Raw genomic sequence first — 17,384 nt, 5'->3', positions numbered from 1 at the left:
AAACCCCTTCAAACCCCCCCCCCCCCCAAACCGTCTAAAATGTGGTTTTGTTGCTTTTTCCATTGAGACTGAAGACCACCATGTTTTCAACATGTTATCCTGGTTGCAAAAGGAAGAGGGTCTCCAGTTCTGGGACCACAGTGAGAGACATACAATATCCCAGTGGCTACATCAATTAGGTCTGTTTGCTCCCGGCCTTGGGGAAGGTAAATGGCCTGTTACTTGGCGGGTAATGCATACCACATGGCATTGCTCAGCCTCGAGGAAGCCGGAGAGGCCTTATTTTCCTAGCGAGAACTGGAACGGTGCAGTAGGGAGTTGGCCCCCAGCACCAAGGCTCAGCCCTTCCCCACCATTAGCTGTGCCAGTGAGCTCCCCTGCGCACCATGATCCCTTTGCAGCCTTCCCAGATTCACTTCTCTCCAGCCGCGCCTGGAAATCTCCTTGTAGCAGGTGGGGTAGTCCCAGCCACCGCCTAGACTCTCTCCCTGGCCAGTACTGAGACTCATAAGGTTGAAGAAGCTGTCTTCTTCTCCTAGTTTGCTGAGTGTTTTCATCATGAAGGTAAAAGTTACTTTTAAAAAGAGACCTTGAGGCTTTCGCATAAAGATCTCCATCTCCATTTACGTTCAGCATTTCCCAAAAAACTGTACACACATATCATTTTGTTCCCTCTTGGCATGCCATCTAAACTAGAGTCGAGGTTTTTTGGTTAGGGTTTGGGGGCGGGGGGTATTTTTTGTTCGTTTGGCTGGCTTTTTGTTTTGTTTCAGCAAAAAAACAAAAACCAAAACCCGAAAAACAAAACAAACAAACACAAGTCTGGGAGAATGAAGAGGAGACAACGATAAGAAAAGGTTTTAAGCCGGGAAATAGATGGGTAGGTAGCCACTGCCTTAAGAAAGCCAAATCTTAAGCCAAGTTGCAAAAACCACCAATCAACCAAATCTTTCCAAAGGTCAGGAATTTGTTCCTCATGTAATTCTAGAAGTCGAGGTGAAGGGTAGGGCTGACTTTATAATAAGGAGAACCGGTTAAAGTTGTTAAAGAAGTGGATGGTTTCCCAGATGGGCTCGCTGGGCCCACCTCTCACTCCTGGAGGCAGGGTGCCCTCTCCTCCCCGACTCCACCCTAGAATGAAGGTTTATTCCCCCAAGAAGGTGAAGCAGACGATGCATGGCTTTACCTGATGAGGACTGAGGCCCCAGACTGTTCCCGGTCGGTCTTTACTTCCAGACAGGAATTTGGAAGGGTCTGAGACTCCTGAGGTGGGCAGACCTAAAGACATTTACATTCAGCGTTTCCCCAAAAACAGCGCCAGCACATCCCTCAACAGATAACAAGCTCTGCTCTGGGCTTGGTGTTTCAGCTTTTCAGCCCGCCCCTCTTCAACAGGAGACACCTGAGGAAAGCCTTTAACAGGGCATAAAACAAGGACCTGAACAACAGAGACTACTTCTGGGAAAAAAAAAGCTTTAAATCATCATTAATTTTCTCAGAGAGTTGAGAGAATATACTACAGGCATGATATAAGAAGAAGATGTGACAAAGAAAATATACAGAGAAAAAAACACAGCAACAAAAGGCTCTTGGAAATCGGAAACATGACAGAAGAAATGAGCTTAATAGAAGAACTGGAAGGCAAAGATGAGGTGTATTAGTCTCTGGGAGCTGCTGTAATAAAGTACCACAAACTGGGTGGCTTAAAGCAACGTAAACGTATTGTCTCACAGTTCTGGAGGCTGGAAGTCCAAAATGAAGATGCTGGCGAGGGTTGGGTCTTTCTGAGGACTGTCAAGGGAGAGCCTGTTTCTTGCCTTTCTCCTCGCCTCTGCTGGTTTGCTGGCAACCTTTGGCATCTCTTGGCTTGTAGAAGCATCACTCCAATCTCTGCCTTCATTTCCACGTGGCATTCTCCCTATGTGCATGTCTGTGTCTATGTCCAAATTTCCCCTTTTATAAAGACACCAGTCATATTGGATTATGGCCCATACTACTGACCTCATTTTAACCCAATACTCTGCAAAGACCCTATTTCCAGACAAGGCCACATTCAGACACCGGGGTTAGGACATCCACATCTTTTGTGGGGACATAATTCAACCCATAGCATGAGGATGTTTCTTTCTAAGAAAAACAAGAACATAAAAAGATAGAACACAAAAGAGAAATCACAAGAAAATCAGAGGAGGTGATTCTCTGAATATCTGAATAACAGGGGTTCTAGCAAGAAAACGGAGAGTAAATGAAGGGAAGTCATAGCAAAATATTTCAAGGAAATCTCTGAACACTGAATGACTTGAATTTGGGGTTTCAAAGGGTCCACTGGGCATTTGGGAGAGAGGTGAAAAGAGACCCACACCAAAGAGCACAGCCATGAAATGTCAGCACACTGGGGACACAGGAAAGTTCTGTAAGTGTATAGAGAGAAAAAATCGGTCCTGCGCACAGGTCAGGAACCAGCCGGTTTTGGGCTTCTCATGAGCGTCACCAGCTGTGAGGGAGGAAAATGACTTCCAACCCAGAGATTGTGCCAGGCAGGTGTGAAGGAAGAATAAACATGTCATTGGTCTGGAAAGGACTCAACGAATATGCCTCCTACACATACACTCTTTCTCAGGAAGCTACTGGAGGATGAGCTCCGCCAAAATGAGGGAGTAAAGCAAGAAAAGGAAGACTGAGGTGATTTACACAATCAGACCCCGAATTCTCAGGCCTTTAGACTCAGACTGAACCAAGTCACCAGTTTTCCTGTTTCTCCAGCTGGCAGGTGGCAGACTGTGGGACTTCTTGGTCTCCATAACCACGTGAGCCAATTTCTATGAAAAATCTCTCTCTCTGGATAGGTAGATAGCTATAGATACACATATCTGTCATCTATCTATCTATCTACAGTTGACCCTTGAACAACACGGTTTGAACTAGTCGGGTGCACTTATATGCCGATTTTTTTCAATAAATAGATACGACACTACACTATCTGCGATAGGTTGAATCTCCGGTTGGTTGAATCTGCAGATGCAGAGCCATAGATACAGAGGACTGACTGAGTTATACTTGGAGTTTTTACTGCGTGGGGAAGAGGTCTGCATCCCTAACTCTCCCGTGTTGTTCAAGGGTCAACTTGTAACATCTCCTATTGGTTCTTTTACTCTGGAGAACCCTAACTAACACAGAATGGCTTAAATAAAAGAGAAGTTTAGGTCTCACCTGTGAGAGGTCAGGAGCTGGGCAGGGCATCCAGGCTGCTGTCTTTCAGCTCTTGCTGTCCTTACTGTGTAGCTTCCATCCTTAAGCTGACCTCATAGGCCGAGATGACAGAGGTGCAGCCATCACATTCAAGTTCCAAGCTGAAAGCTTGAGGAGTCAGGCAAAGCTCAAGGATGTTTGCCTCCCTCTCATCATTCAAGGACATTAAGGGTCTCTACTGCATAACTGGCAGACGTTATTGTTCTTATATGCACTTACGGCCCTTCTGATCAGACAGGCCTGGGCTCAGGCTGGCTGTGCCCTTTGTGACACTGCGTGAGCGTTGTCAAGACGTAAGGACGGTTCTGTTTGTGTACGGTCCGCAGCAGTGGTTTAGTGGGAGGCCAGATCAGACTGTCATTTCCAGGGTGGGCTGACATCTGACAAATCTTTGAGAAAAGAAGCCAAGCCATCCAAACAAAACTCAGGAAATAAAATGTTAAGTCTTTCAACATGACGGCGGGAGGCTGGCCACCATCCCGCTCTTCCCACAGGGCCTGTGGCTTCTTGGGATGCAAGCTCCCGGCAGGACTGGTGGCCCTGGAGTGGGAGAGCCTGTTCTCCAGGAGAACTGTGGTGAAGCCAGAACCTTCCTTGTGGGGAGGAGTGGGGAAGGTGGGGGCGGGGAGGGTATCGGCTAGCCGCTGTCCTGGAACTGTGTCCTTTACCACCAAACAGCAGCAGAGTCAACGCTGGGCTTTGAGAGGGGGGGATGGCTTCATAGCGGGAGAGACCAGCTAAGAACAGAGGGAAGTTACAGGCCGGCTCTCACGTGGTTGAGTGCCAGGCTTTTTAGAGGCACTCAGGCGGATGTGTGAGAGAAGGCCCTGGCTCTATCTGCCGACTGCCAGAGACTAGAAAACGCCCGTAGCAGGGCCTTGGAGCCCACGCCTTGTCAAATATATATTTACCGCCTTCTCCCTCCCCTCTTCAGGCTAGGCTCTGCGTGGTTGGGAGCAGAATAGCTGGCTTCCTCAAACTTTTCAACAGAAGCACCCGTCAAGACAGCAGAGTATACGGAGAATGTGAAATTTCTTTGAGGTCCTGCTTTTACTGTGAAAATTCACGCTGAAGTAGTACGTCACCAAACCCCAGGCTTCCGGAATTGGTCTTGTGAATTTCGCTCCCCCTGTGCGCCAAGCGGCCTGCCCCCGCCCCTCACTCCCCTCCAGCAGCACCAGCCTTTCCCAGGCAGCGGTGCCCAGGAGAGGGGGGGCGAGGGGGGGCCCGGCTCAGGCGGAGCGGGGCTCACGCTGGGCCCGCCAGCCCGGCACACCTCCCTCCAGTGGCGGCCGACTCTCTCAAGCAAAATCTTCAGATGTCTGGGTTGCCGGGCGGTGGGGATTTTCGCAGGCACTGAAGTGGATGGTCCCCGTCGAGAGGCTGCCAGCATCTCACCTGCTGTCAGGAAGAAAGGCTTCTGGTGTCCAGGGAGTCAAGAACGACTCACTTAAGCAGGAGTGTGACTAAGATGAGAGAGGATTCAAGAGCACGGCTGACAGCCGGAGCAGACTGTTAAATCCTCCCTGGTTAAGTGACGGTGGACAAACCCACAGGGAGAGAGCCGGCACCCCGCCAAGGCCACAATGCTGGCACGCAGATGTTCCAGGAGGATTTCCCCATCTGCAATTACAGCGCCAGAACCTTCCCTCTTCTGTGGTGGGAGTTCCGGTTTACAGCTCTGAATGCTCCTATCTCTGCAACTAATTGGTACCTGAAGGTGAGACGAGCGATCCCCTTGCAAAGCTACCGTGGTTCCAAATGTGGCCTCCATGGTGGGAAGTGGCAGATAGAGAGAAAGACAGACAGATAGATAAAGGAAATATTTAAAAACAAGATAAGACAATCACAAAACAAAACAAACCCTTCTCATTCATTCCTGGTGTTAACATCATGAAGCATTATAATGAACGTTCGGGAAAAGTTTTGCTCTCCTTTAGTAGAAACATAACAAAATACAAGCAAAGACTGGGCCACTGGCCCATGGCCCCTTGGAGCAGAGAACAGGGCAGGAGAAATTTGCTTCAGAGGTGAAGAAAATGAGCCTGAGGAAGCTGACTTGCCCAAGGTCACCCAGTCAGGTGGAGGTGGGAGTCTCACCCAGTTCTGGCTCCAAAGGTGTATCCTGTTGTTTCCGGGAATCACACCCGTTTGGTGTTCTGCCCTGTCATCTGAGAGTCCCCGAGTTGGCAGAACCGGTGTGACTGCCTGGGCAGGTCCTGGTCCAGCCTCCATGGTGGGCCGCTGGTCTGGCACTCAAAGCAACAGTGCTCAACGTCGGCCTCCTCCTCTGGTCCCGTTGTGAACTGTGTTAAGAGTTGGTGTTGGGGCTTTTCTGGCGGCGCAGTGGTTGAGAGTCCGCCTGCCGATGCAGGGGACGCGTGTTCGTGCCCCGGTCCGGGAAGATCCCACATGCCGCGGAGCGGCTGGGCCCGTGAGCCATGGCCGCTGAGCCTGCGCGTCCGGAGCCTGTGCTCCGCGACGGGAGAGGCCGCAACAGTGAGAGGCCCGCGTACCACAAAAAAACAAAAAAAGAAAGAGTTGGTGTTGGGTATTTTGTTCTCTTCTTTCCGGACTCCTTCGAGCCTCTCGGCTACCTTCTGCTTGGAATCCCTATGGCTCCAGCAAGTGCTCCACAACTGAACGGTTGATTCCAAACTGCCTTGTAGTGTTCCCCGATTGCTGTGGGTAAGGATGCCTGAGAGCTGTGTTGAGGTTTCAGAGGCTGAACTCAGCTGAAAAACAGTACCGTGATCGACCTGTGATGCCTGGCACAAGCTCGAGGTGGGGAGAACAGGGTGGGTGGTCCAGGTCACAAGCACCCGTGCACCACTTTCAGCCCGTGCCCTTGTCTCCACACTCCACCCTATTCGCTGTTTTTCAGAACCACGGTGGATGCGTAACCAGGCACTGGATGCCTTACAGCTTGGCTTCCGCCCCAGCCTTGCGGTTTATGCCTGGAGAGAAGGCAGGTTGACCAGGCAGAACACAACAGCTGGATGCCTACTTTCACTCTAGGGTCTACCCAGACCTGAGCCCCCTCCCTTCAACCTCTCTAGACATGGCCTACGATCTTTTCTAGAGAAATCAGAGCCTTCCCTGCAGTATTCAGTAGTTCGTTTCCACTGTGCTTACAGAGCCCAGGCTGCCGGGATGAAGACTGTCCTTTCCTGACAAACGTCATTAAGGGCAGCCAGATTAGAACCTGGCTTCTCTTGATGATTAACAAACAAACAAGACCTTGATCAAGAGTGTTTACGCCTAACACGACAATGGCTCTGAAGCTTTCCTTGCTATGATGTTAAAATTTCAGAGGAGCTCTTCAGAACTGCTGGGAGGTCAAGGATGAAACAGATGCAGGGCCTCCCTGACAGCCCTCTTCTCCTCACTGCCCTTGTTTCCATGTTACAGGACAAGGAAAGGAGAGCACGGCCTGGTCACTTCCCAGCTGAAGACATCATCCTACCCTTGACCAAGAGTAATTCAGCAAGAGCTTCTTACCTCGATGGTGTCACACCCCGGCCACGGTATTCCTCAGTAGGGGTCTGGACATGTGGTATCAAGGCTGGGGTTTAGCTAAAGACATGAGGGAAGAAGCCTTCCCCTCTCTTCTCATCTTCACAACCGGAAGGAATCCACTCTTCCTAAAAGACATCCTTGCACTTTCACTGTAGGGACCAACATCTTGCTGTACACCTCCATCTGGTGTGGGAAGCAGCCTCCGTTCTCCTCAAAAGGTGGTGCCAGTGCCACTGGCAGCAGGGACCCTCAAAAAGGACTCCTCAGGTATCAAGGAAAGCTGACCGGTCGGGGTACAGCCCATCCCTTATCTGAGAGCCCTGGGAAACATCAGAGACACACCACTTGCTCCCTGCTCTTCGATCCTTCCAGATCCTTTCCAAGACTCCCGAGGAGCCGGAGCAAAGACAAAAAAGAATGAAGTTTGCTAAGTTTTCTTTTACCAGGACAAACCCACTTTCCAATTACAGTCCTGCACCATTTATACTCTCCTCCTCTCCGTGCTAGTTCAAGTGCAGACTCAGGCCAAAGAACAGTAATCACAGATGACTCTTACGAGCGCTGTTAAGTGACTTCCACATTCTTTGGAAGTGACTGTCTCAGCAGCAGTCTCCCTAGCCCCAGGCAATAAGCCGGCTTTGTTTGTGGGGCTTTTAGGTTTGACACTGCATTTCCTTTACATCAGAGTCACAATTCACCTAACTGCAGTTGGCCAGAAATGGGTTGTCTTCTGAGGGTTTTCAGTCATGCACTGAATTAATCATCGTTACCCATCATCTCCACTTCCTTCCTTAAATCACTGCAACCTACCTCAAAGGATGCATTTACAGACACTACACACACGCTTTCTTCCAAAGTTTGGCCATTCTTTGGTTCCATTGTATTTTCTGCTGCAGCTCTGAGCCGTGCACAGAGACACCCAAATCAACTTCAGCATATGATAAACTCAAGTTCTTGGCCTCCTGTTCTACGGGGGAATATGACACAAGTGAAGAATCTGAGTACAAAAGTTAACTGTTTTCCTACGGGCTGAAGTCTACACAGACAAAAATAAAGATTTCAATGTAAATTTTACTATTTTATTTGTGAAAAAACTACAAGCAGAATTCATAAATAGACATTTCTATTTAAAGCAGGAAAACGATAAAGTGGCTTCTAATAACATAGTCGTGCACATGCCAGTAACAGGAATATATTAACATCTTTTATTTGCTAGACAAAGAGCAGTGTCCAATATAAATTTCCCCCAAACATTTAAGACCTGTGAATTTCTGACCAGTTCACAAAACCACCGACACTTTAGCATGAAGAAAAAAAACAAACCTAACAGACTGTCAGCTCTAAAGACGTTACAGAGCAGGAACTTCCAAAAGCGTTATACAAGCTGTCTTTCTGAGCAAATGAAAAATATAGCTCGTATAATACATTAACAAAAATTCACAAGGTAAGATTATGTTTTGACATACTTAACAAGCATTCTCTATTTGTCTCCAACAAACAAAGCTAAGGAAATAATGTAACCATCTTTACACAGTAAATTAAGGTTACAAGTCATACACAAGAACAGAACTGCTTGCGCATTAAAAACTGTTCAGCTCCATTGTCATACTCTAAATGTTGGCTCTTAAACCATTTTCGGTTACATACAAGCAAAGGTTATTATATATTCAGCAATTAATAAATTTTCAATAATTTAAGATACGGTAGCTTAAAAAAGTAGACTGAGAATGGTCTTGATAAGGCAGGTGAAACATCTTAGTGGAACTAAACTCACAGAAGCTTCTGCCAATGTTGTGAATATCCAGATTGAAACTGAAAGATTTTGATTAAAATTTTTTGTGGGTGTCAAGATGTCTTTACCTTAATATTACTATTATTATTTTTTGAACTGCATGACTCAAGCAGAGCAGGTCAGATAAGCTCTGTGCGCGCACGCACGAGTGTGAAGGATTGTGTGGTATTAAAACAAATGGAAACTTGCAAGCGTAACACTGTGCTTTTGTTTGTTTTTATAACCTGCTTACTGTGCCGCTGAATACCAAGTATTTCCGGTCCTCTTTTAATATGTATCTTTATCACCTACACTAGTGTTTTTACACACTGCCTACTAATTGTAGGGCAAACTGCAAATGCAGAAAGTTACAGGAATTCCATTTCCAGAATACATGCCTGAGGGACATCATCAATTTCAGAAATTAAAAGCCTAAAGTACCTACCACCTCACTACCTTAACAGAATTACAAAACAGCAGCTAAAGGATGGGCCCAAGAACATCTGATTGCTGAGAGCAGTCCCACCGTGCGCTGCAGTTTCTACCAAAATGGCCATTTCATCCTCTCACCTGTTCTAAAGCAATCCTCCCCCTTCCTTCACCCCTCCCCATTCTTTAATTTATTCTTTATCACGGAGGCAAAACTGAAAAACCAAGACATTGGCAATGACTCAATTAGCAGCCTCTGAGTAGCTGGTGAACCAGCTTTTCCCACTAATCTCGGGGTCCAATCACTTTACATGAAACTAATTTTGAAAAAGTACACAGTGTTTCTGAACAAAGTGCAAACCAACACTTACTGGTTTCAAAAGCAGTGCAACCCACATGAGTTTGGTGACTTTTAAATTTTTTAAAAAAGTTAATTAAAAAACTTAGCAATTCCTTACACCTCTGGAAAATAAATATGGCTGACTAATTCACCCTCCCTGAGACCCTTAATAAAAGGAATATTAAAACTTTAGAAGGAATGTCTTTGCAATACCCCACTAATATTAAAATGTGGATTTAAAATTCATAGTCAAATCACTATGTATTCTATATCCTGATGCTTACAGAAAGCATCTGATTTCCTTTGGTTCGTTAATAAATACTTTAAAAATGTATTTAAAAAGGTAAGTATAGCTTGCATCCCAGATAAAAGCAGTATTTTAAAAAGAGGGGGCACACTGTCCATGCATTTGAGTATAGGACCACAGCAACAAATGGCACTGCTTTATCATCTATACCTTTGAGAACAGAATTTAAACGATGGGACATTAGTGACTAAGGAATAGTTTTAATGTAAATGTGAAAGGAGCCTTACTGTTGGCTACTCAAATCAAGCTGTTAATTTTTCTGTTTACTTGTTGCCTCCACAGACAGAAGTCACTTCTATTCTTAAGCAAACCAGGTTTTTCACACCAAAATGTGGCGTTTCATTACTAATCTGCTGCCCTCCCAGAAGTACCGTCAAATAAAGGAAGGTGACATCAAGTTCCCATGCTTGAAATGACTCTCAAGTCTATGAACTCTGCAGATATGAATGTAAGAGTCAAAGAGAAGACAGACCCTAAATCTAAACAAAGCAAAACAGAACATTTTTAAAATGAGGAGGGGTGGATTCATATTAGCGGTCTTTTTTTTTTCCCCCTTTTTTTGTTTGTTTTTGCAAGACAGTTTTTAAAAAGAGAGAGTGAAAAGAATCTTTTTTAAAAGAGAGTTTTACTCAAGCCATCTTTATGTTGAGGAAGAAAAAGATCACAGGCTCGCAGGAAGTAGGAGCTTTCCCTGCAACTCTGGCTGCCAGCACTTCAACCATTTATTCACCACTGAGTTCCTTCCCACAGCAGGGAATTGAGACATGTCTCCCAACACTGAAAAGCTCCATGTGGGGACTGGATGTACTGGTTGATAACCTTTGTTCAGTAAAACAACAAGACTAGATTTTAAGAAAGAAAAAGAATTCTCACAACTGAAGGGGTAGGGTAAGGGAAACCAGGGGAAGTGAGGCAAACAAAGTTCCATTAAACAAAACACCACATGCAAAGTGGAGACAAGGATTTGCTTCTTGTATGGATGAGAAATACAGGTTACACAGTTTGAATCCTAAAACTAAGAGACAATTTATCAATTTACCTCAGACGTGAGTAGAGGTCTGGAAAATGGATGGAATTCGAGTTACAGAATACCATATTTTCATGAATGCTTATGTAAGAACAGCAATGTTAACATGTAACCGTAATTTACACGAATACTTGGCATTCTGGAGCTAGTTTCGTTACTTTTGACTGATCAAAGCCCTCCCAACTAAACCACTTGTGATTTGTCAGTTATTCCATCGCAAATGCAGGCTATCTGGAGCAGTCTTTAATTTGAGATCACATTGTTTAAAAAATATATATTTTTCTATCGTCCAGTACTCTTTAGACAGATGAGAAAGTCAAGTTCCCACGTGGGTTGGAACATACTTCACGTAAGACTGATTTTAACTTAATTTCAGCACTTTCATAGAAGGGACCGTCCCAGATCTGTAACTGTTCAATGTTGTATTCACTTCACAGTGTATCAAGCACCAGCGTTGCCATGGATTGGTTTCAAATAACCCTTTATATATAATTTTATATTTATATATATATAGTTATATCAAAACTGATAGTACATAGTATAACTGGAAGAAAGAACTAAACTTAAAAGGATATGCTGAAAGGATGGAGTCTGTGAACACAATAAATAAAAGCTCCCTCCCCCTCCCACCCCACTCCCCCCAACAAAACAAAAACAAAAAACAAAACCAGTTGTAATGTACATGGAAAATTGTGCACAGCAGATTTTTTTTTTATATAAAAAGTAGATTCAGGAGCACATCCAATTATAAATGATTGTTAGGAAAATCATATAAAACAATGGAATACATAAAAGTGTCAAGAGTAATCGTCAGGGTGCGAAATTCCTTGGGGGCCAGATGCCCATGGCAAGCAGAAATTATCCTGGCAGCATCACTAAGAGGTCGATGTCCACAGAAGATTCTCCAGGGGTGCAAGCGGCATGGGCAGGTGGAGGATGTGAATTTCATACCCTGATTCATAGTTTTCACAACTCCATGTGCAATTTCAGAAAGATTCATCATTTACTGCTGACATGTCGCCCTTTGGCGTGGAGGAACGGGAGGAACCCTTGTCTGTGCTCTCCGACCCCGAGCTGCTCTGGTTCTGCTGTTCTGACCCTGCACTGGAGGTCACTGTGGATGAGGAGGTCGAGGAGGAGCGAGTCTTTTCCTTAAAGTCTGTGATAATGACGGTGACGTTGCCCACAGTTACTGCCAACTGCTGTGCGGTGCTCCTGTCCACGTTTTTCAGCCGGGGCCTGAAAGCAACACCACAGGGGAAGAGCCCGTGAAATCGGCTACGGATGCAAAGGACTTCTGGCCCAACATCACCCCGCCACACACAGAGACTGCAAGTTGCTGTGGCAATGAATCTAAAACGCCAGCACGGACACCAGCGCTTACTACCAAATCTGCCGACTAAGCATAGCAAGAAACGAAACCGCCAATCAGTTAGCAAAGCTTCGGACCACGGCAAAATTATGATCAATTTATCCTTCTCCTGTTTTGGACTCAGTGATATAAAAGCAGCTCATATCTATGTGCATGTACTTTGAAAGTTAACAGTCCCACCGCCCCAGCTCTTCACCCCACCCCTTCTTAGCCTACAAACCCAAAGGCACAAAACCACCCCTGACTCTTGATTATGAGCAGACGTGGTATGTCACTCTAGTTTCAAATACCTTGAGGTGTGATTCGTTTCACTGGTCTTTGTTGTAGCATTTGCAGACTGTATACTGTTCGCTTCGCTAGGAGGATCTTTCAGAATATCGGACTTTGGTCTAAATGGGGAGACAGAAAAAGAGGCATTTAAAAGACATCTTTGATTCGCCTGCAAAATAACACAGTACTGTACTGAGTTACCGAAGAACTTACTTTGTTTTTTTGTTGGTATTTTTCTTGGTAACACTAGGACTAATTTCTTTATCTTTCTCGGGTTTCTCTTTGTCTTGCTTTTCAACCTTCTCCTTCTTCTCCTTTTTAGGGGGTGGTGGAGTGGCATACTGTTGGGCCACTTGCTGGGCCACCAGCTGAGAATTGATCCGAGGTTTTCTAAAACATTCAAGAAAAGATGTCTCATTATTTGCTTTTTAACTGTTTCTTTAATTTTAAAATTTTGGTCTCATAATTTTTAGGTATTTTATTACTGGTATCCGGCAACTCAAAGTAAATTATATGGTGTTTATTATTTCCAGATAGTATGGTTAAGTCCATAAAACTTTTCCTCTTTCAAATCCACTCTCCGTACATCCACCTTTAATGACATAAACACACGCGCTCACACAAACATACATATCCCTGTGCAGTCAAGACTTTCAGCCAATTAAAACATGACGCTGCTTCTAAGAGTGCTGAGAACACTACTTCTTTTGAGCTGTCAAGATTATACTGACTGACAGCTTTCAAATACTTCTGCTGCAGAGGGTTAATCTCATTTTATTAAATGGACACTGGTAATCCCTTGAAAAGAGAATGAAATTAGAAGTGTGACATTCACTCCTCAATCTAATTATTCCGACTTGGTCTGCTCCCCTGCTGCTCTGTGACTGGCACAGACAACACGTATCGAGCAATAAAAGGTAACTGTGGTTCATACGAGCTTCCAAGGGCACGGTGAAGACAAAGTCACTAAAAACATCTTAGACAAGTGATACATTCATTGTGCCATAAACCATTATGTCTGCACCAGTCTCCAACTGACACTGGCTCTTAGCACTATTGTTTACAAATTCTAAACGGTGCCAAACGCTTCTCACAGTGCATGACCATTCGGACACAAATGGCAAAGGGAGAAAGGAAAACCTAGGCGCTATTTCTATACAATATTAATTTTCAAAGACGTTAGCATCTAGATCGACACTTACAATATAATAAATTCTCCAAGTACAAGGTAGAAAACACATATCTAAGTGGGTTATTAATGAGGTGAAGCAACGACCTGCCATGATGTAATGATCCCCTTCAGACCCCACGTCCCCCTCTGTTCCCAACGATGAAGGCACTGGCCAGAGAAAAATAACTGAACAGACAAGGTCTACCTCATCAATGAGAGAGCCAGTGGTGGAAGAATGGAAATAGAAAAAAATTAAAAAAAAAAAAAAAAAGCCTACGAAAAACAAAACAGAAGTTTCTTTCTTAAATAATTCCGCCATTATTTTTTCAAGAAAACAAAAAGAGTTGCTAGGTACAGGACACGCTGGCTCCTAAATTAAACACAGTTACTGAAGCACCTCTTGGGAGGAGGTGTGATGTGGCGAAGAAGAAATACAGGACAAGGAGGGGACAGACACCTACTCCTTGACTTCATCAAGGCCAGCCTGCTAGGGGAAGACACTGGGTTTGTTCTGAGTGTCTCAGTGCTGGCTCCACAATAGTGTGGCTTTGCAGGAAACACAGCAACAAAGGAGCAATCCCAGAGCAAGTTTCCTATTGGTCTCCAGCAAACACAGGCCTTGGTTACGGCGGCATACGACGAAGCCCACAACGGGTACGGTCACCTCAGGCTGGACCACAAGCAGCCTCACATGCCACTGAGCAAGGGATTCAAAGATGTGAAGTGCCCCGAGATAAAGGGAGGAAGGTACTTAATACTCTAAACCCCCGGCCCTCAAGTGAAAGGTGAAAGGTAACATTCTTTTTTCACAGGTTCTAACAAAGGCAGCAGCAGCCATTCTAACACATTCTTCTCTTTCAAAGAGGAAGTGTATCTGTTAATACTTACAGAGAAGATAATCACCACTACAAACTATTTCACAAGTATTCACGGGGAACACAAACAGACCAGCTGTCTACAGGGATTACCAAGCAGTTTAAATCAGAGTTTAAACAAACTGTCATATACTAACCAATACTCAGGTGTCAAAATGAAATAACTCAGCCAAGTGAAAACTAACTAAATAAATAAAACTTTATGAAAAACTACACCTTGAGGGAGACTTTCAATTAGGCCAGTATGTGTACTTCACTGCATGGAAGTCTGACAAGAGAAGACAACTGGACACCAGTCCAAGACCACCTGCAACAGCGAGAAGAACCAATGGCATGTGGCACACCAGACGCTTGCCCCAGAGAAACCACCCCCGGCCCCATCACCAGGCCCACCCAGTCTGAGTTAGGGGGGCCTGCCTCACTCCAGCACGTCCTACAGAGTTCTATGATGTCAGTTAGCACGCCACACTGTAACTGTCAATCAAATGTAACACTCCTGAATGGCATGACCGTGTCTTAATCAGCCTTCTCTGTGGCATTCAGCACAGTACCAGGTACCCAATAAAATTACCTACTGGATGAATAAAGGATAAACGAAAATTTCAGAGAAAGACAAAGTAGGATAAGGACTGAGGAAAGGGCCCAAGCTTTGGTGATCAAGAAGTCAACTGCCGACTTTCAGGAGAGCAAGCCACACACTATCAGGGCTGCAAAGAGGAAGGAACTACAGGATGTCAGAGGAACAATCTAGAGGCAGCCAACAGGAACCCTTTTGAGAACCGTGGTGCTGAGGTAAAGGACAGCCCTGCCACTGCAGAAAGGGGTCAGCAGGGTTTGAGGATATTTCCTTGGGAACAGGAGGCTTAAATCATGTTGTACACTGAAGAGGGAGAAAGACTGAAGGCAGGCAGAAGAGAGGGGTTAGTCATGGGGTAAAGGAGAGAAAGCATACAATCAAGAAAAGCGCTGGGGGGCTTCCCTGGTGGTGCAGTGGTTGAGAGTCCGCCTGCCGATGCAGGGGACGCAGGTTCGTGCCCCGGTCCGGGAAGATCTCACACACCGCAGAGAGGCTGGGCCCGTGAGCCACGGCCGCTGAGCCTGCGCGTCCAGAGCCTGTGCTCTGCAACAGGAGAGGCCACAACGGTGAGAGGCCCACGTACCGCAAAAAAAAAAAAAAAAAAGAAAGAAAAAAAGAAAAAGTGCTGGGATTGGGATTGACATGTATATACTGATGTGTAAAAAACTGATGACTAATAAGAACCTGCTGTATAAAAAAATAAAAATTAAAAATTAAAAAAAAAAGCAAAGCACTGGGAAAGGAACAGAGACTTTCTTCTGAGATGGGAGGGATGCTAGGTACTGGGGGATTATTGGCAGAATATGGGAGTGAGAGATCAGAGGAGAGATCCTGAAACAATGGACATCAGAAGTGGTGCCTGGGTTGGTGAGCAGCTGGCACTACCAGCAGAACAGAGAGCTAGGGAAGAGCAAACAGGAAAGGAAGTCACCCTCGTCTCACAAACAGCCCCTAATGGCAGGCACCTGATGCACCTGCAAGCGGCTCTCAACCACCCAGACGCCGTGCTGATCCAAGATGGATTATCCCCTCACAGGTGGCTTGCCGAGGCCATGGGCAAAGCGTGGGCAACAGGCCAGGTGCCTGTCTCGTATTCCTCCCGCGGATGACCACTCTCTAACATTTCAGCAGGGCAAGCAAACCCTCAGAATTTTTCAGTGCATGCACTACAATCCAGCATCTGTAGGACAGTATGTACACACACACACACACACACACACACACGGTGACATAAACTGCAATTCCTCAAATGCAGCACGTGTGCACAACCGCATGGATGTCCTCACTTGTTCCTAAGAAAATGATGTCTGACTAGAATAGTGAAAGAAGTGTGCCTCCTCTCTAATGGGCAACCAAACTGAAACTTCACAAATGAAAAGGACCCAAGGCTCACTGGGATCAGATTATTACCAAGAAATATGGGATGTCTGCTAAAAGCACCTGTTTTGTTTCACAAGTACGTCTGTGTTCTCAACGTCCTCACATAACAAACTAGTAATTCTTCCATCATCACTTGCTCCTTCCCCACAAAAAACCCTCACCAACAGGTGGGAATCTATTATTTTAATTATTAGAGTGGTTTTTTCAAACTAGTTCCCCCAACAAACCCCACAGTCCTTCTCGGATCAGGGAACGGGGTGAGGTGGGGAAATGCACCGAATTCATTTTGAAATGGTGCACTGCTGCTGAACACAATGCATACCTCTGAAGAAGGTGAAGAAGTGAGAAGGGTCATCTGTGGGAGACCCTCCAAAGGTGCCACCCTGCCAGAACTGCTGTGGCAGCTCCTGCCATCCGTCCCCTACTTACTCCCAGGCCGGAGCATTCTGACGGCATGAGGATGGGAACGTGCCACCTCCACGGAGAGCCACGCACGCCGCACCCCAGCCGGCCGCGCTCTCCAGGTTAGATGCTGTGAACTGCCGTCGAGCAGCAGGCCAGGACCACCTCACAGCCAAAAGAGGACAGGCACACTACGGAGCCAGAGTCAGCACAGCATCCTCCAGAGCACAACTGATTGTCTCTGTTCTACCAATTAAGGAGACTGAAAGCAGAAAGATCAAGAACCTTGTCTAAGGTTCACAGTAAGTGGCTAAACTGGGATTTTTTAACCCAGATCCACCTGAACTTTTCAAAGCTTCCTCTTATTTATTTATTTATGTATGGCTGCGTTGGGTCTTCGTTGCTGCATGTAGGCTTTCTCTAGTTGCGGCAAGCAAGGGCTACTCTGTTGCAGTGTGCGGGCTTCTCATTGCAGAGCACGGGCTCTAGGCGCGCGGGCTTCAGTAGTTGTGGCACACGGGCTCAGTAGTTGTGGCTCACGGGCTCTAGAGCGCAGGCTCAGTAGTTGTGGTGCACGGGCTTAGTTGCTTGGTGGCGTGTGGGACCTTCCCAGACCAGGGGTCGAACCCGTGACCCCTGCACTGGCAGGTGGATTCTTAACCACTGCGCCACCAGGGAAGTTCCCAAAGACTCCT

General features: G+C 45.9%; 1 protein-coding gene across 1 annotated transcript in view; it reads right to left on the bottom strand.

Moving 5' to 3' along the window:
• Positions 1 to 11,286: 11,286 nt before the first annotated feature.
• The window catches only part of RYBP (RING1 and YY1 binding protein), a 200,542-nt gene continuing 194,444 nt past the window's right edge, over positions 11,287 to 17,384 (bottom strand). The window contains exons 5-7 of the mRNA XM_024747058.1: positions 12,498 to 12,674; positions 12,305 to 12,403; positions 11,287 to 11,881 (exon numbers count right to left, since the gene is read on the bottom strand). Of these exons, the coding sequence (XP_024602826.1) occupies positions 11,629 to 11,881; positions 12,305 to 12,403; positions 12,498 to 12,674 (529 nt within the window). The 3' untranslated portion in view covers positions 11,287 to 11,628. The remainder of the gene's footprint in view (positions 11,882 to 12,304; positions 12,404 to 12,497; positions 12,675 to 17,384) is intronic.

This window comes from Neophocaena asiaeorientalis, unplaced genomic scaffold (genome assembly GCF_003031525.2).
Source record: "Neophocaena asiaeorientalis asiaeorientalis breed wild unplaced genomic scaffold, Neophocaena_asiaeorientalis_V1.1 scaffold130, whole genome shotgun sequence".
Lineage (NCBI taxonomy): Eukaryota > Metazoa > Chordata > Mammalia > Artiodactyla > Phocoenidae > Neophocaena > Neophocaena asiaeorientalis.
The sequence above is the reverse complement of the archived record's forward strand: the minus strand, read 5'-3'. Positions and strand labels throughout refer to the sequence as shown.